The sequence below is a fragment of the Penicillium longicatenatum genome (assembly GCF_028827895.1).
Source record: "Penicillium longicatenatum strain IBT 33135 chromosome Unknown contig_1_segment0_segment0, whole genome shotgun sequence".
Taxonomy (NCBI): domain Eukaryota; kingdom Fungi; phylum Ascomycota; class Eurotiomycetes; order Eurotiales; family Aspergillaceae; genus Penicillium; species Penicillium longicatenatum.
The window spans coordinates 1,906,212-1,923,683 of NW_026643119.1; the positions used below are offsets into that span (position 1 = coordinate 1,906,212).

At 48.3% G+C, this 17,472-nt stretch overlaps 9 protein-coding genes across 9 annotated transcripts; 5 read left to right on the forward strand and 4 right to left on the reverse strand.

The window, feature by feature from the left end:
- Positions 1 to 132: 132 nt before the first annotated feature.
- Positions 133 to 899, reverse strand: N7484_001482 (nuclear cap-binding protein subunit CBC2; the record flags this gene model as incomplete). The annotated part of the gene is made up of 5 exons (XM_057111902.1): positions 133 to 262; positions 317 to 508; positions 562 to 606; positions 663 to 754; positions 834 to 899. 5 exons carry the CDS (start codon positions 897 to 899, stop codon positions 133 to 135), a joined length of 525 nt encoding a protein of 174 aa, XP_056976639.1.
- Positions 900 to 1,142: 243 nt separating this feature from the next.
- On the forward strand, positions 1,143 to 3,978 carry N7484_001483 (uncharacterized protein; the record flags this gene model as incomplete). The annotated part of the gene is made up of 4 exons (XM_057111903.1): positions 1,143 to 1,454; positions 1,535 to 3,649; positions 3,704 to 3,867; positions 3,921 to 3,978. The coding sequence occupies 4 exons, from the start codon at positions 1,143 to 1,145 to the stop codon at positions 3,976 to 3,978; spliced, it is 2,649 nt and encodes an 882-aa protein (XP_056976640.1).
- Positions 3,979 to 5,027: 1,049 nt separating this feature from the next.
- pin1 (peptidylprolyl isomerase ESS1) lies at positions 5,028 to 5,731 on the reverse strand (the record flags this gene model as incomplete). The annotated part of the gene is made up of 4 exons (XM_057111904.1): positions 5,028 to 5,037; positions 5,094 to 5,210; positions 5,267 to 5,664; positions 5,729 to 5,731. The coding sequence occupies 4 exons, from the start codon at positions 5,729 to 5,731 to the stop codon at positions 5,028 to 5,030; spliced, it is 528 nt and encodes a 175-aa protein (XP_056976641.1).
- A 311-nt stretch (positions 5,732 to 6,042) lies between these two features.
- Positions 6,043 to 6,536, forward strand: N7484_001485 (DNA-directed RNA polymerase II core subunit RPB9; the record flags this gene model as incomplete). Its single annotated transcript, XM_057111905.1, has 2 exons — positions 6,043 to 6,122; positions 6,194 to 6,536. The coding sequence occupies 2 exons, from the start codon at positions 6,043 to 6,045 to the stop codon at positions 6,534 to 6,536; spliced, it is 423 nt and encodes a 140-aa protein (XP_056976642.1).
- A 498-nt stretch (positions 6,537 to 7,034) lies between these two features.
- Positions 7,035 to 7,647, reverse strand: N7484_001486 (mitochondrial 54S ribosomal protein uL14m; the record flags this gene model as incomplete). Its single annotated transcript, XM_057111906.1, has 4 exons — positions 7,035 to 7,105; positions 7,177 to 7,398; positions 7,491 to 7,575; positions 7,633 to 7,647. The coding sequence occupies 4 exons, from the start codon at positions 7,645 to 7,647 to the stop codon at positions 7,035 to 7,037; spliced, it is 393 nt and encodes a 130-aa protein (XP_056976643.1).
- Positions 7,648 to 8,652: 1,005 nt separating this feature from the next.
- On the forward strand, positions 8,653 to 10,596 carry N7484_001487 (SET domain-containing protein; the record flags this gene model as incomplete). Its single annotated transcript, XM_057111907.1, has 2 exons — positions 8,653 to 8,766; positions 8,827 to 10,596. 2 exons carry the CDS (start codon positions 8,653 to 8,655, stop codon positions 10,594 to 10,596), a joined length of 1,884 nt encoding a protein of 627 aa, XP_056976644.1.
- A 580-nt stretch (positions 10,597 to 11,176) lies between these two features.
- Positions 11,177 to 12,991, forward strand: N7484_001488 (putative carboxylesterase; the record flags this gene model as incomplete). The annotated part of the gene is made up of 3 exons (XM_057111908.1): positions 11,177 to 12,535; positions 12,596 to 12,784; positions 12,863 to 12,991. 3 exons carry the CDS (start codon positions 11,177 to 11,179, stop codon positions 12,989 to 12,991), a joined length of 1,677 nt encoding a protein of 558 aa, XP_056976645.1.
- An 816-nt stretch (positions 12,992 to 13,807) lies between these two features.
- On the reverse strand, positions 13,808 to 14,281 carry N7484_001489 (uncharacterized protein; the record flags this gene model as incomplete). The annotated part of the gene is made up of 1 exon (XM_057111909.1): positions 13,808 to 14,281. One exon carries the CDS (start codon positions 14,279 to 14,281, stop codon positions 13,808 to 13,810), a length of 474 nt encoding a protein of 157 aa, XP_056976646.1.
- Positions 14,282 to 15,522: 1,241 nt separating this feature from the next.
- Positions 15,523 to 16,683, forward strand: N7484_001490 (uncharacterized protein; the record flags this gene model as incomplete). Its single annotated transcript, XM_057111910.1, has 1 exon — positions 15,523 to 16,683. The coding sequence occupies one exon, from the start codon at positions 15,523 to 15,525 to the stop codon at positions 16,681 to 16,683; it is 1,161 nt and encodes a 386-aa protein (XP_056976647.1).
- Positions 16,684 to 17,472: the final 789 nt, after the last annotated feature.

A 17,472-nucleotide genomic window follows, 5' to 3' on the forward strand; every position in this document is an offset into this window, starting at 1 on the left:
CCGCGCTGAGAGGACATGTAAATAGAGTATCAGATGAATAGAAAATCTCCGGTGTTTTTTGTCTGCTAATCGATCTGACGCCCTCGAAATAACGCCATTTTTCCCACAACGCTTCATGTCCATGTTAGATACCTATCGTCCCTGTCCATATTCCTCCTCCTCTCGAGCCCGTTGCTCATCGTAAGCACGGCCGTAGCCACCTCTGCCGGGGTCGTATTCTTCGCGGTACTCGTCACGGACTTGACCACCTGATTTTCCACGTCTGCAAGAAGATGTTAATTTTTGTCTTCAGCAATTGCTTGGTCGGATCACGTACCCGTATTGCCGACCCTCCTCGAACCCGGGGTCCAAATCAGTTCGGATAATGCGCTCGTCCAGCTTAGTGCCTCCAATGTACTTCAGACAGTCCACGGCGTCTTGATGATTGTAGTATTCGACAAAGCAGAATCCGCAGGGTGTCTTATTGAATCGGTCAAGACCCATTACCAACCGCTTCACTTCGCCGCATCTGAGTACCGAAAATTAGTCTCGATAAGAAGTACAGCAGTTGGGTGAACTCACTTGGAGAAGAGCTCATGGATCTGTTCTTCTGTTGTGTAGAACGACCTATCGTTGAGTCAGTGGTATGTCCGCCAAGTATCAACCTGGAGCCCGTCACGCACAAGTTACCCACGTAGAGTGTTGTCGCATTCTGCAGCTTGGAATTGGGATCCTCCTGCTCTCTTTCATCCTCGCGATCTCTGCGGCGCTTATTCTGATTGATTTGTTGGTTAGCGCTGGTCTTTTGTAGGGCGCAGACCCTGTGAAGGTCGCAAGACCTCAGAAACACTAACCTTGCCGGCATAATAAGCACTAGGCCGGTCTAACCGATCAACGGTATTAATCTGCAATAAACTCATAGTTGAAGCGAAATTGGTAGGGGTTTGAGATGGGGAATGAACAAAAGTTGAAGAAGACAAGCAAGAAAGGCGGACAAGGGAAGGGAGCTCGGAGCTTCTAAAGATCTTGGCGCGCGCCCAAATTCCAACGCCGCATCAACACTTCCACTTTGCCTGACATCTTTTTGGGGAGGATGCTCTGAGCTTTTCCACCCTTTGTGAATATTCGAATCTACTTTGCTCCTCTTTGTCTCAACTATCTCCATGCCAAAGGTGAGCAGCTATGCGCCGGCCTGGCTATGCCGGCCCTCGCCCGGCGCCAGCCTTTTCACCAGTGCGTCCGACAAAGACCCTGCGCAGGTCCTAGAAAATGGATCAAAGGCTGTGGCACCGAACGCAGCAACTCGTACAATTGCAAAGAGAGGAAATGAGGTATTCGCCGTCATTGACAACGAAATTCGCTGGTCCGACCTCGCGCGACTGAAGGACCAATGGCAACAAGAAGCTCGACAAAAGAAGAGCTTTGCTAGTCCTGTGAAGGAGCAGGCAAACAGCACCAAAATTCCGCCTTACAGGGTAAGTGACTCCTTCCATCTGCTCGAAGCATTTCTTCTTCGACTACTCCCGAAGCTGGGGCTCATAACTAAGAAACACAGGTTCTAGCGGTGCCTGTCTATGGTCTCATCAAGCAGATTATACCCTCTCCGAATGGCGCGTTCCTCGCCATTGTCACTGAGCACACTGTCCATATCTCTGTACTCCCTGATTCGTCCCATCTATCCTCGACAGACACTTCACACATTCGGTTAAAGACCTACCAGCTTGGCCCAACTACCCACGTCATTCCAGAAGCACCCGTGGTATCTGCTCTATGGCATCCTCTAGGGCTGCATACGAACTTGAGCGGATGTATCGTGACCATTACTGCAGATGCTGCGGTGCGAGTGTGGGAGTTGGACCGGAACAACCACTGGTCTTTTGACCAACCGACTCTGGCAGTGGACCTCAGGAAGCTGGTTGACGGGACCTCGTCGGATCAGGATTTCGCACCCTCGGGATTCGGTAAAAACAAGGGCTTCTCCGCTGATATCATTGATATGGAAGTTGCTTCTGCCTGCTTTGCGGGCAGTGGAAATGAAAGAGAGGATGCTTGGGCGCCCATGACTCTCTGGGTTGCTATGCGGCCAGGCGACCTTTACGCCCTCTGTCCTTTGCTGCCATCCAAGTGGCAGGCTCCTTCTACAACTATTCCTTCGCTATCTTCAGCCATTGTTCCGAAACTGGCAGCCCTTGAAGAGGCCCCCGAAGATTTGGAAGAGCAATTAATCGCGTGCCGGCAACAGTATGATTGGCTGCGAGAGATTGATGAACAAGAGCCCTTGGATCCTCCCTCTGAAACCGGCAACATCCAGGGCGCAGATGTTTTTACCCGTCCGGCTGCCCCAAGCGCTATTCCACGTTTGCAGGGCCCGTTCCGGTTCGACCTCGGTGACGATTTGGATGATTTGGATCTCTGTGATATCCTAGTCATTGCCGCCAGGCTCAATGTTGAGGATCTAATGATGGGCGAGGATGAAGAGCTTGCAGTCGAAGTTGCTGAGAAAGACAAACTATCGGCAACTGTCATTTGCCTGTCGAGTGGCAACGGCCGTGTTAACATTTGCCTGGAACTCGATGGTGTCGAGGGCCAGTGGCTCCCAAAGTCCAAGAAGAACACTTTCCGAACTCCTGTCTCGGAGCCTTCTGATCTCGTCTTGGTGGAATCGCTAGACACCATAAAAACCACAGGAAGCGAGTCGGTGGCATGGCCCATCTTCACCAGGGATATCCATTCGCGTTATTCCTTTTTCGTCACTACCGCTACAAATGTAGTATCTTTCTCCATGTCCTCTTGGGTACAGAGGCTCGAGGCCGAACTGCAGGCAGAGGACCCCTCGGGGTCTGGTTTCCGTCTGCAAGTTCTGTGCAGTGGAAATGTTGCCCAGAGAGAACGAATCTTGCAAGTTTCGGAAACCGATATCACTTCCCCGAACGCGCATCTTGCTGGTTCTGTGGTTTTCTATGATTTTGACCTCGGCTATCTCCTACTCACCTACCACCCTTCAAATCCGTATGCCGCTGTAATGGATGCGCCAGAAGATTCGTTCTCCGCTGCATTGGAATCCCATCTTGAACAGCGAACAAGTGCCCCCGGTTCTCCTGCCGTACTACCTCGACGGGCTCCGTACCAAGTTCCGGCAGTCCTCTATGCAGCCTCCCCGTTGGAATCCTTTGTCAACACGCAAGTTCCTCACCGTCAACGACACACCCTCAAGGAGCAGGTGCGCCTTTCGCCAGCAACTTTGGATCTCGTTGCCACTGCTCACCGTCAGCTTGCATCTTATACCAATGCACTTGAGAGAGCCGCTTCAGATTTGTTCCGCAGATGTGAACGGTTGCAAGGTGAGATGAAGGACCAACTGAAGCAACTCTCTGATGTTGCAGAGCGCATCAAGGGTGTGACTAGCGAGATTGATGAAGACGGCAACCGCAAGGAGGGCACCCGGGATGGTGAAGCCTTGGATAGGAGGCTGCAGAACGCGAGAGACCGACAATTGGAATTGGTACAGCGTTATGATACACTACGCAAGAAGGTTATCAACTCAGGCGGACGGCCCTTGAGTGAGAAAGAGAAGGCTTGGGCGATGGAGGTTAACACTTTGTCTGAGTCGCTTGATGATCAGCAGTCCAAGGACGAGGAAAAGCAGCAACTTGCCGGACGGTTGGAGACGGTGGGATTTCCCTCTCTATTAATGACCAAGTTTCGTCAACTAACAAATTTCCAGGTTAAACAATTTGCCCATGAACTTATGACGGAAACCAAGTCGATTGCTGCCAAGACCCCCACGTCCCCAGATCTTGGAGATTCGTCTTCTGGCTCTCAGCCCAAGGTGCCGCAACGCCTGCAGCGCCAACGGGTCACAGAGGCCATGAGAATGGTCGAGCGAGAGTCCGTTAACTTGCCTTCGCCCTTTTGTCATCACAAGCTAACAGATTTTCTAGGTCTGCCGTTATCGACGCTATTACTTCTCGTCTTGGGCGCCTCAACAACAACATTTAGAGCGCTGAATAGTATGACAACGGAGTTGATAGCCAATAGAACAGTTATTTTTGAGCACTGATGAATGGAGCTATTCAGCAGCGAGATACGCCTCAAGCCCGCATGTTTACGATTTTCAATTACAATCAAACGCATATCCGTTTCACCAATCTCGCACTTGAGACAAGAGATCTTCCATCGTAAATGATCTAATACTCGCAATCTCTGTTCCTCCACCACTAACGCGACATGTCTTCGCGATGCCATTCGGAAATTAGATTGTCATCGTATTCATATTTCTCCGTCTCGGGATCGAGCCCGAGCTCGAGCTATTCCCCAGAATATCTAAAAGGCCAAAAAAAGGACACAAGAACTTAAGCCGAGAAATATTGACAGGTCACTAACTTATTAAACAACCCCATTTACTCTTCTCACGGGTCGGTCGAAGAATTTTGCACATAACCGAAAGCTCCACCGGCTCACAGGACCTGGACATATCACAGTAATACTCATAATAATGTGGAAGAAATACCAGGGAAGGTTATCAGGATCTAGATCTTCGTCTGGCATGGGTGTCTGTGGCCGTGTTGGATTTGTCAGCGTGATGTCGTCGTCCCCGTAAACTTCCTAGTCTGAAGTCTCGAAAAAGACGGAAACTTTCATTTGGAACAGAATTGCCTTGTGCACTCTAATTCTATGAATATTTGCGGATCAATCGAGGTCTAAATTCACGGAAATCGTCCCAGGTGTACGTAGTAGGTAGCAAGTATCTATTTATTGGTTCCCAGTAGCCTGGGTCATCTCTATCTCTGACGCTTTGGAAAATTGTCCAGTACTTCTTAGCAGTAGTGGTTTCTAAAGCACGGAAAACACAGCTCCCGCCACAAATCGAGTTCGCATATAAAGATTCAACGGAGACGTGGCTTTTCATTTCTCATCACCTTGGAAAAGTCCCATCTCAGAACATGAAAGCCCGAGAGTATCATCAGACGACGCAAAAAAAATATATCAAAATAGCTGAAAGCACAGATTCTTTGGCTCATCAGTCAATCAGCTGTTAAAAGAGTGAATTACTGGACACTGTTTCTCAAGTGATTAGTAGTTGCGATATCTCATTTAAGGGAACATTTACATACCGTTGGATGAGGTGGACACCCGAAGCAGTCTCAACAATGCCGCTGACCTGGCCAGGCGACAACGCAAACGCAGCATCTTCGAACTCCTTCTGCATCTCACCGGGACCGAAGAAGCCACTAGAAAGCATTAGTTCTATAATGAGTAATCTAAAATTTAGACATTTCAAACTTACAGATCACCCTTCTTCCGGGCACTGCTGCAATCGGACTCGGAGACGGCGATATCTCCCAGGGATTCGCCAGACTGAATGCGCTGCTGATAACCCTCAAGAATTTGGATGGCCTCCTCCTTAGAGCGGGTGATATCAGCCTCACGCCAGCTGCTGGGCCGTCGGCTATCACGATGCTTCACCAGCAGGTGGCTGCAACGGATCTTGCCCTCGGATTGTCCAGCAACATCGTTGCGGGCGGCAGGGGTGTGGTTTTGAGCCATGTAGACCTTAAGCTTCTCGGTATCGGTATCGGCAGGAGGCTCCCAGCGAGATTCTTTGGTGGAGGGGTGGAAGTAGTAGGGAAGGTTCTTAGAGTTGGAGTGACGAACTTCCCAGCCAGAGGGCAATCCTGTATCGGCCTTTCAAAACATAGAAGCGTTAAGAAGATTTTGGATCAAACATTGAATGTGGGTCGGAGCTTACCATCTTGAATGAGATCGTGAATAGAGTGTTGAATAGGGACAAAAATAGTTTGCGATGGTTTTGGAGGCGTGGGAAGCTAGCAATTGACTAGGAAATGCGGGACAACGCAGTAAATTAAGCAAATTGCGGGGGAGGTTCAGTGCAAACAGTGCAAACTACATCGCCACGGCAAAGGGAAATCGAATCGAACTTATCATCTCATCTCTCACTACCTTCTATAATTTTTCGCCATTCACTTCTCGACGCGTTCTTTTACTTACAACAACGCGCTTATCCATTCTTTCGGCATTACAAATTATCACTCTTTTCGAAGAATGTCTGCTAGTCCCTCTCCAGCTGCCGGTGGTGACGCCAAGCAGGCCGATCAGATTCACTTCCGATTCTGCCGCGAGTGGTAAGTCTTGAGCTTTCCCTCTTAGGAATCAATTCCCTCCCCAAAAGGACTCGTGCTAACGAAATTCCCAGCTCCAACCTGCTATACCCCAAGGAGGACCGTGCCACCAACCAACTCATGTTCACTTGCCGCACCTGCCATGTCGGTGAACCCGCCAGCTCCTACTGTGTCTACCAAAATAAGCTCAACAGCCAAGTTGGTGATACCGCCGGTGTCACCCAGGATGTGGGCTCCGACCCCACGGTTTGTCTCCCAAGATTTCCCTTTATCGATGGCTTTTGCTATCTTTGCGGGGATGAACTCTCCTGCTATATTTGCGGCGAGCTGCCTAACCTGGCTCACGTGGAAGATGACGATGATAGCCTGGAACGCTGTTTCGAGAGCCAGTGCAGCCTCAGCTCAAAACGCCTTTAGGATGCTTCTTTGGATGTTTCTTTGGATGTATCTTCTGGCTGACACTATTTTGTTCTCCTTGTCTTTTAGCTTCCCCGTGCGAACAAGTTATGCCCCAGTTGTGGTGAAAATGAGGCTGTATTCTTCCAGTCCCAACAACGGTCTGCTGAGACTGGAATGGTGAGCATCCCTGGAGTTTTTTCCCTTCATTTTTGTTTCTCTTTACCAACGGTCATACCTTGCGATCATGCGCCAACTCTTATTGACAGAAACTCTACTACGTGTGTTGCGCGTGCGGTAACGTTTTCATGTGATGACCCTTTACGATGCGTCCCGATTCCCCCGGATACCCTTTCACGGTCTTTTTATTTGCAATTTCAGCATGCTCTGGAGTTTAGCGAGGAACACTTCGTGCATATGCTCAATGGTTTTGTGACGAAGAAAAATTCTATTGATACAAAATATGCTTTCCAAACAACGCTTTCCCAAATAAAAAACGAAAATCAGATAGCTGTAGTATTACACGTGCACCGGGGCCAACGACAAGATCTTGGACCACTTTTTATCGCGCAGTTCTTGTCCAACAACACCTGAAGTGAGAGAGAAAGATGTTAGCTTCCGTCATAGAGCACCCCAAGAGTTATTTAAGTTTCAAACTCACCGTTCATTCTTGTTCCGATCGGATCTCCCGACTTGTTCACCAACACACAGGCATTGTCACCAAACCGCACCACGGTTCCATCGTTACGCTGAAGTTCCTTCTTCACACGCACCACAACGGCATGACGAATATCACCACGGCGGACCTTGTTCGCAAGAGCAGTACCAGATCCCTCGGATCCAGCAGCTCTCTGTTTCTGGACAACAACGACTATCCGGTCACCTGAAGAAACCACCAATATTAGCTTCGGACTCCATTTCTCATCCAATGTATTGCAAATCAATTATTCGGGGGTTCTTGGTTCCGGAACTGACCGATAGTCGCGGGCCGCTTCTTCTTCAAAACGTTGACGCACTCGACGACCGAGGCACCGGAGTTGTCGATGCAATTTAGTAATGTCTGTGTGAAGGAGGTTAGCAATGACTATTTCCTGGTGGTCTTGAGGTTGGTAGTCACCTTTAGTTGAATCATGTTGGCGTATTGGCAGAGGGTATTTGTCGCGGAGTCGCATCAACCATAATTTGATCGGGAGGTCGGATGTGAGTTTCCCCGAACAGAAGGTTTCTCCGGTCACCATCTATACATGCGCCGGTTGACTTCAGCCAATTATGACGAATAAACATTTCAATTCTATGTATGATTGGCTCTGTTTCTTTTTGTCTCATTTTAAGGTTATGCTTCTACGGGGAAATGATAGCATGGCTTTGCAGTGACACCTGTGAATACCATGCTCATCAGATCTGTGGATACATATAATCGTACATACATAAGCGCTTGCCCATGTGTCCAGCTGGCAAAGTTCCTCCAAAGATCTGTACTCCTAGACTTGTCTCATTAACATTGGAATAAGTGAATGAGCAAGTGATCATGCTTGTATACTGATGAGTATCCTAAGGATGTTCTTAAATCAATTTGACCAACAATCAAGGCTATTGTTCGCGAGTGATTCAGCCCGTAGGACTCGATCTAACTCCGAATCTCAAACCTCCAGGATTTCTGGTGGAATGGGAGGCTGTGGATACCAATTTCACATATGGAGTAGAGAATAGGGTCGAAGTACGAGAAAACATCCAATGAATTAGGCGTGCAAGGGCTATTTTATGAACACCTTACACCAGGTGGCATGCAAGGCCTGCGGCGGATGTAAAAGCGGCGAGGACGGCCCGAGTTCCAGGAACGCGGGAAGCGTTGGTTTTCCCCTTGGATTTGCGACGGGCATAGCCTACTCAGCACCAATTGGCGCCCCCATGATCATCTTTGTCGCCATGCTGGGGCTGTAATACTGTCTTTCTCGGTCGTTTGTTCATTCACTATTACGACTTTGGTTCTATCCTCCTACCTACACACTACACCCCTCCCTGTGGATCGCCGCGTGCTCTGAACGCCTCCAAAAACCGCGCAAAACGCCCTACATTTCATGTTCACACGAATTCCTCCTTACCCAAGTCGCTCAGCCGCTGACTTTTGATATTAAACATGCCACCTAAGAAGTCGCGCTCGGTCTCTCCTGCGAGTGAACGCCGTGAGCGCCTGACATTGGCGAAACTGGCCAGCTATGACGATGTCGCAACGGATGCGCTAGTTGACCATGTAGGCTCCTCATGTCCCACTCGCTCCTAGGATCTATCCTCTGACCCGGTCTCTGAACAGGCTTATTTCTGGACCACTACACGCAAGAATCGCAACAAGTACAGCCCGGCCCGCGGCATCCACGATGACGACGTAGGACGCATCCTCCTTCACGATGTGGTCGTTGCCAAAGATGTCCCACAAGGCGAACGAAAGTTACTGGAATTGCCGGGGCTGAGGAAGTACATGGCCAATCTCCCTAGTCCTCGTGAGAAGGAGTGGTTTCGCCGCCATCTGCGCAAGTATGTGCAAATGTACCACCCGGACTGTCCCTTCGAGGTCACTACGACCAACCGGTATATCATCACGCAACACGAAGCCGCTATATGTGCCCGTAAGTTCATTAAATCAGGCCAGGAGATCAAGTTTCTTAGTGGGACGCTTGTATCTATGACCAAGGAAGAAGAGCTAGATCTTGGCTTGACCCGGAAGGATTTCAGTGTGGTGATGTCCAGCCGCCGGAAGACGCCCTCCTTCTTCCTCGGACCCGCTCGGTTCGCCAACCACGACTGTGATGCCAATGGTCGCTTGGTGACTCGGGGCACCGAGGGCATGTCAGTCATGGCCACGCGTAATATCTACGAGGGAGAAGAAATTACAGTCTCATACGGAGAGGATTATTTTGGTATCGATAATTGTGAATGTCTGTGTTTGACCTGCGAACGTGGCGCCCGTAACGGCTGGGCGCCACAATCACATTCGGATTCGGATACGAGCAAGGAGACCACTCCGGTCTCAATGGATGAAGATACGACAGAAATCCCCAGCAAAAAAAGGCGACGAGATTCGGACTTGGATCTGGAAGACCCACCCGCTATTTGTTCTTCTCCACGAAAGAAGGCCAAATTCCAGCGTCAAATGTCCAAGCTCCGGGAAGAAATTTCTCTCACTGAACTCACTATGACCCCGGAAACTGATCTTCCTTCTACACCTGGCTCCGATTTCGATTCAACTATCGTCGCGAATCCTATCCAGAGCGATCGAAAGTCTAAGTTGAGACAGGAGTTTGTTCTCGATACCATCCCTGATTCACTACCAACAGTGTTGGCTTCTGGTCAGTCCAGCTTTCCAGTAATCACCGACCAGGCCGCTCCCATCGAGTCCATTGAAACCACTATTGCGACCACAGTCTCTCCCATCGATTTTGGATCGCCTGAATCTGCCACTGGGGAATCCCACCGGTCATCCACATCCAGTGTTCCTACTTCGGTGATAGCGACAGGTCTCAAGGCCCAGGCAGAAAGCCTTGAAACCGACCAGAATCTATCTAAATCGGTTGAGCCAGATGAGCCCACTGAAAATGATACCGAAAAGCCCAAGACTCGTCGAAACCGTCGCAAATGGAAGATTATTGCCTCGATTGAAGAGAAAATGCCCCTCGTGCGAGTCCCAGGCGACTACACCAAAACCTCACGACTTCTTGCCCAGAAATATGACCGCTGGGTGGACTGTCAAACATGTGATGTGTGGTTTGTCCAATCTAATTCATACCAGACCCGCCGCGAGTGCCCTCGCTGTGAGCGGCACTCCAAGCTGTATGGTTTCCAGTGGCCTAAAACGGACAAGGGCAATGACGGCGAGGACCGAGTTATGGATCACCGCACCATCCATCGATTCCTTTCTCCCGAGTCTGAGGCTCGTGTTTCACGCCGTGATCGAGGCGTCAGCTTCGGAATCACGCCTGAACTCTCGGATAGTCACACCGAGGCAGAGACCAGTGACGTTCTCGAACCACGTCGCAACACCCGTGCGAGCCGCCGCCTTACCCGAGAACTGCGGATGACGATGTAAAGAGCTATTTATCTATCTAGTGGATGAGTTGAGATTCTGCATTTGTAACATTTGTTTTACGCATCGGACAGGGTGTTTGGACGGCTGGTTCATGGTGCATTTAGGAATTCTATTGGATAGGGCATCAGGCATTTTGGAGTCGTTTGGAGTCGTTTGGAGTCGACTTATTTGGGAACAAACTTCTATTACAAATACATGAACATTTTCTTCATTAGTTCAAGGAAAAAGCCATCTTCTGACTGCAGTTTTTCATCGGGTTGATCGACACCGAAGTAGCAATACCTTATGCATCCCCGCATCTCGGCCCCGCGACTTTCATGGTTCCGTCAACAATAACTGCACCAATAAGGAACAAGATGCTATAGCTTGTTAGTGTTCCATCGATGATCGATGATGCCCGACGATGGTCAGCACGAGACCCCATGCAGGACCGTTGCGTCCTTTCCTCCGAGTGAATCAAGATTTCTGGGTCGCAGTTTCCAAAACCAGGCATATATAGTCCCGTCGAAGCAATGCGGTGAATAATCTCATTAGTATCATTTCGAAGGCAAAGAACCATATTCGTATATCATTTACCGCGATGGGGTTCTTATTAAAATTTGCCTTGCATATCCTGACCCTGGTTTCCGTCGTGAGCGCATACGATGACCCATCGGTACAGCTCAACTATGGCAACTTTCAAGGAAAATATGACACAACCTATAACATCTCGTACTTTCGCAAGATCCCATTTGCTGCACCTCCAATAGGCCAAAACCGCTTTCGTGCACCCCAGCCGCCTCTCAAAATCAACGAAAGCGTCTATGACACAGATCAGACCTTCGACATGTGCCCTCAGCGCACGGTCAACGGATCCGAAGACTGTTTATACTTGGGCCTCTACTCTCGCCCATGGGATCCATCACGGGAGTTGAAAAGACCCGTTCTGGTCGTGTTTTACGGAGGCGCATTCATCGAAGGCGATGCAGCTTTCGGCATACCGCCAAATTCATACCCCGTTCTCAACGCGAGCACTCTCAATGATTACGTGGTGATCTATCCCAACTACCGCACAAACGCATTTGGCTTCCTTCCCGGCAAAGCGATTAAAGAGTCCCCCACCTCGGATTTGAATCCTGGCTTGTTAGATCAGCAGTCCGTGCTGAAGTGGGTGCAGAGCCACATAGAGCAGTTTGGCGGGAACCCGAAGAACGTTAGCATCTGGGGCCAATCGGCTGGTGGAGGCTCTGTGGTGGCTCAGATTTTAGCGAATGGACGCAATGGGCAACCGAAGCTTTTTTCGAAGGCTCTTGCTAGTTCTCCTTTCTGGCCAAAGTCTTACGCTTACGATGCGCCCCAGGCTGAGGCAATTTATGACCAGCTGGCTAATTTGACTGGTTGTGCTGGGTATCATCATGACCATGAGACGCTGGCTTGCTTGAAATCTGCTGAAGTGCAGACGATTCGGGATGCAAGCCTTATCATCGATGCTGATAATACATACACTACCAGCTCGTATACGTGGGCCCCTGTCATTGATGGCGAGTTCCTGGCTGACACCTTGACTGAAGCTGTTGACAAGGGTAATTTGGATACGGAGTTTATCTGGGGAATGTACAACACCCATGAAGGACAGAATTTTATCCCGCCAGGACTGGCTGACACTGCTTTGACCGGCGGGTATAATTCATCTGCTGAGAGCTTTCACCAGTGGTTAACCGGATTTCTGCCTGGATTGTCAGCGAGGCAGATCAAAGAAGTGGAGAATACTTATTATCCGGTCGATGGCAGTTCCGAGACGATCACCGAGTACAATACCACCTATATTCGGGCTGGACTCATCTACCGGGATGTGGTGCTCTCTTGTCCGGCATATTGGGTAGCTTCGGCGGCACCAGGGAAGGGATACGTTGGTGAATATTCGATCTCTCCGGCAACACATGGAAGTGATGCTATCTATGTTGGTTGCCCTGATAGCTATATGCAAACAGTTGGTGAGCCCTGACTAACAGAGGAATAGTGGAACTCTGTCAATGCAGTCCAAGAGACAAATCGCGTCGTCTATGAAGGCTACGCTGGCGCATTCGCTAGTTTCTTCCAGACAGGTGATCCGAACGCGCACAAATTGACCAACTCCTCCGAGCTCGGTGTACCGGAGCTGCAGAAAACAGGAGAGGAATTTGTCATTGTTGATCATGGATTCGAGAACGTTCGTTTGGTTCAGTTGAAGAAAAGATGCGAATTTTGGCGCAGTATAGGGAAACACATCCCAATTTGATTGGATCAGGATAGGTCGGACAAAGTGGAGGCTATCTTTGACTTCCACCGAGTTGAAATCACATTGTCATCCTCATTTGCTCTTCGCTCGGGTACAGTGTATCTCTTAATATTCCGAATCGCCCACCTCATCAGTTAATTCAAGAACAGGGGGGATAGTTCCCTGTACCGTCAAATATAGGCAGACTCGCAGTATCAAAGAGTGCTTGTAGATACTGAATCGTTCCCTCACTGTCTCACGGTATGTCGAACGGCTGTCTTGGATTCGGGTCGCATATCCTGATACAGAGATTGGAAATCTTTTTAGGTATCGAGACATTTTCTAGAGCAACCTTATTCCTATTACTGTGTATCCTTTTCCAAGGACCCTCATACTGCCAAAGCACCTCTTTGCTGCGAGATCTGATGCGGCGACTGCGCCTGTATCTGCATGTTAGGTTGGAAGAGGAGAGATGAACAAGGAAATACATTTATTACCTGAAGCACCCGCTCCAACATTAGCCACTAATTTGATGCGTGCCATGTTATAGTTGATCATAAAAGCCGAATGTAAGATACTGGAGCTCAATATTATATATTTCGAGATATCAGAGTATTCTCAGCAATGTTGATGAGGGAAAGCGCTCCGCAATTCTGTGCACCATGACCTGCTCTCAACTTGCAATAGAGTCCAAAAGATACTCCCTCTAATCATTGGACAAAGATTACGAAGGTCACGGCTCGTGTGCAGCATCTAGAGAGTGAATTAAATTACACTTACGAAGGAAATTCTTTATCAAAGTTCAATAACAGAGACGAAGCCAGTTATAGAGATACCGATGGCACAAACTTCAATTCTATTAAGAAGATGGATGAATGATCGTAGGAGCTTTGACTGAAAGAAACAATGAATCCCGAGATCTCTTAAACTTACATAACGGACAAATTGCAACATAGATATGGAGCACATCGGCCTTCAAGCAACATCCTCAATACAGAACATCATCTCCAACTCAAGTCCAATATACCAGGTAATGACTCGTGCAATTCGCTTAAAACCTTGACCATAAGCAGCCAAAATGAACGACGCAACACACTTACCAACACCACAGCCCACCAGAGATTTAAACTCTGCAGTAGAAGACTCCCATGAGAATTCATCAGGTGAATGCAAGTCAATGTTATTAGTGCTGTAGATGTTGTGAAGAAGCTCTGTAGTGTCAGTATTCACAACGCAACCCGCAATAACATACCTCAAGGTGTCAAGAGGAAAGAATTCTTCATATGCCGCCTTGGTCAGGTCGCTGATATAGCAGGTGTTACCCTCCGCTCGAACAATAGCTTCAAGGATAATAATACCTTTCCCAACTCGGCCGATCCAGCTCATTGGTGGAAACTCACGTTTTAAAATTGAGACATATTGGTATGGGGAGGTCTCGTCGTCTACCATGTCCTCGGGGAGTTCAAATTATTCAATCGAACCCAAAAATTCTGAAGGTATACACTCGCTGAACCAGTTGGTTCTCCAAACCTTGTTATCCAGATGATCTAGGGTAAGTGTACTTCTTGCGATCGTGCATCCCGGGTCTTGAGCATTTTCCATCTGATTCTGTCGTTTGGTCCCGTCCCATTCCCACTTAACGTTATAGACCTGATGGGTCATTTTGCGTTGATGGTAATAACAAGAGTTAGATGATTGGCGGAGATAGAGAGTGATGGAAGAAGAAACGATATCCTAAATAGTTGAGTGTGTACCTGATGTGATGTTGAGTTCTTGTTAGACTCGATATGTGTGCCTCGAAGGTGTTTATAGACTTGAAGCCGGGATCTGTCTACTACTAGTCAAAGAAAATATCGCAACAAAGGGTAGATGAAATAAAAACGAAATGGAATGGAATAAAAAAGATTGTGGACAAGGACAAAGGTTGTGACGATGAATGAATGGGCTCTAATATAAGCCAGAAAGAAATGTATGCATCAATATCCACTGTCTAAAACAAAGATTTTTTAAACATATTATTGATCACAATAGAATGCTCATTGTACATCAAAGCAATCATGAAAGAAGGATGAGTCTCGAAACAACGGAAGAATGGGATATCAGCGCTTGAAGAGGAAATGTGAATTTGTGAACAGCATAAATCGAAGTCCTTGAAATAAAAAGCATCCATCCACTGTTTTTTTGATAGGGTTGTGACTAGACACGAAGTAAACACCTCAAACTATGAATTTGCATACGAGTTAATAGACAATCTCGAGAATCAATTGGGTAAAGTCCTATATTTAGGTCGTATTTTCCATTGACGGATTCTGGAACAAAACCAACCCTCCCTTTGTATTTTATCTTTCCATGAAGCCCATTGTGATATTTATCTTTACTTTTTCATTCATGATGAATGCAAATCAGAGTTTCACTTGAGTAGTAGAATGACGCGGGCTGACGTCAAGAATGTACTAGTACGTGGTTGGCCGGGAAAGCTTCATATATTTTGATTGTTTGGATGACTCGCTATTGCGGCTCAGTCGAGCGACAATCCCAGGCAACTACGTCGCTTGCCTCAATTGGGTTAAGTCTAAGCGGAGACCGGTTCTAGGCATCAGCGGGGCCGTTCAGCGGGGAGCCTGGATTTACCCGAACCAAACCAAAATATAAGTTCGGCTCAATCGCTATTCTAAACATTCAACCACAAAATGCACGCTCATCCAAGACGAATCCATCGAGGAGGGCATCGTCGTCTGCCGGCCGTGGAGACTACACCAGATAAGACATTGCCCGACCTTGTCCCATCGCTCCCAGCGATCTCGCAGACGTCATGTCCGCTGTTTACCGTCCTGCCCGCTGAGATCCGCAACCACATTTATGCGCTATCTCTCGAATCCGAGGACACTTCCACAAATGACGACCCCGATTCTCTCTACCGCCGAAATACCTTCTACTATCGCCCCGGATACAAGCAGCCCAAGCGTATCCAAACCGCGCTCCTCCAAACATGCCAACAGATCTACAACGAGGCATCTCTTCTCCCAACTGCTGTCAATGAACATACATTCTGGTTCTATCGCGCTCCCCCACATGTCAAACATGCATCCTCCCCAGTGCAATACTTTCGCAATATGACACCGAAACAACGCGCGCAGGTGCATGAACTGCATTTCTTTACTCAGCAGTATTTCCTGGAAGATAACCCCTGGTCGCGTGTTTGGACCGGCATGAAGATAGGCGAGGATGGACGGAATATGCGCGGAGAGTGCAGAATTGCGCCGAAGAAGATCACCTTCACATTTCGGCATACAGATTGGTGGTTTTGGGAGAATAATGATCCCTTGGGGATGGATCCGTTCCGAGCCGGACGAACACGTGCGCACGAGATGGATAGACCTGCTGGTCCTAGCCCGGAAAGGGCGTGGGGGAATCAGTTCGCTTTCGTCCCCAGCCTTGAGGAAGTGGTTATTGAGTTTGAGACTATTATGCGGAAGCGGGAGCAGCTGGACGGCATCATAGAGCGGGCTTTGGGATGGAAGTTTCCAATGCAGGTCGATAAATCTGTGTACCTGGTTGCTGATCCGAGCTCCCGGAGCACATACAGTTGGATCGGCGCAAAAGAGGTGGACCTGAAGAGAGCTGCAGCCCCGGCTCCAAGGATAATCGGTCAGGACAGTCGGCCAGAGTTGAATACTATTGCTGAGCCAGAACCTGTGCTTGCGGTTCCAATTTTAAAACCATTTGACTCCCAGTCTGCATTGAGAACTGGTGATAGCACTACTCCAGGTGGTCAACTTGGGTATGATCCACAGACGGAGGAGGAGTTTTATGTGGTTTTCTTGACTTGGAAGAAGCAGCGAGTTGAGTAGTTTTCCTAGCTCCGGTTGTTTGAGTTCAGATATAATATAAGTATATGAAATTAAAAATTCATGAAAGTCTTCTATATTTATTTCCTTCTTATTCTTAACTTCATGAGTATTAAGCACCTTGCATGCCCAGATCCCAATGAGGTAATTTGACACCTGAGCTGTAAGCTTTCTTTATCAATCTCTAGTCTTGTTACCCCTCACTCATCGAACCCCACATCTTGGCGAAAACCCAGTGAAGTGAGCGAGTACGGGATTCTCTGGTGGGCAAGGCAAAGTGTGGAACTTCCCAAGAAGAGAATATTGGGGTATGCTTCACAGCAGATGCACAAATATTCCCCGAGACATCAGGAGCGTTATTGCACGGCGTCAACTATCCATTTGGCCGCGGAGTTCATTCTTCCATATTCTGTTTTTCAATTTTGGGCTTACAAAGTTACCGTGATATTCCGTTCGACTAAAAGCTTTGCATCAGTCGAAGTTGCTTGCGGCAGACATGATCAACTTTTTTGTGGTAACCTCGTGCTGGGCGACCCTCAGATGGCCGATCTAGTAGACACATGCAGGTGCCAAGAAGGTGGTATCCTGCCATTTTCAAAAGCGGGACATGAAATGTTGAAGGGGAGTCCCCACCACCGCGATAAAATCGTGCTATTAAATCATGTTGCTTCATAGATTAAAGTGACGATGTGGCTGAGAGGACCGGGCTGGGGGTAAATCTTACAGGGTTACGTGGATTCTTCGTCGTCTCAAGTGAACTGGAAAGAGATGGTACTGAGATAATTAACTAGT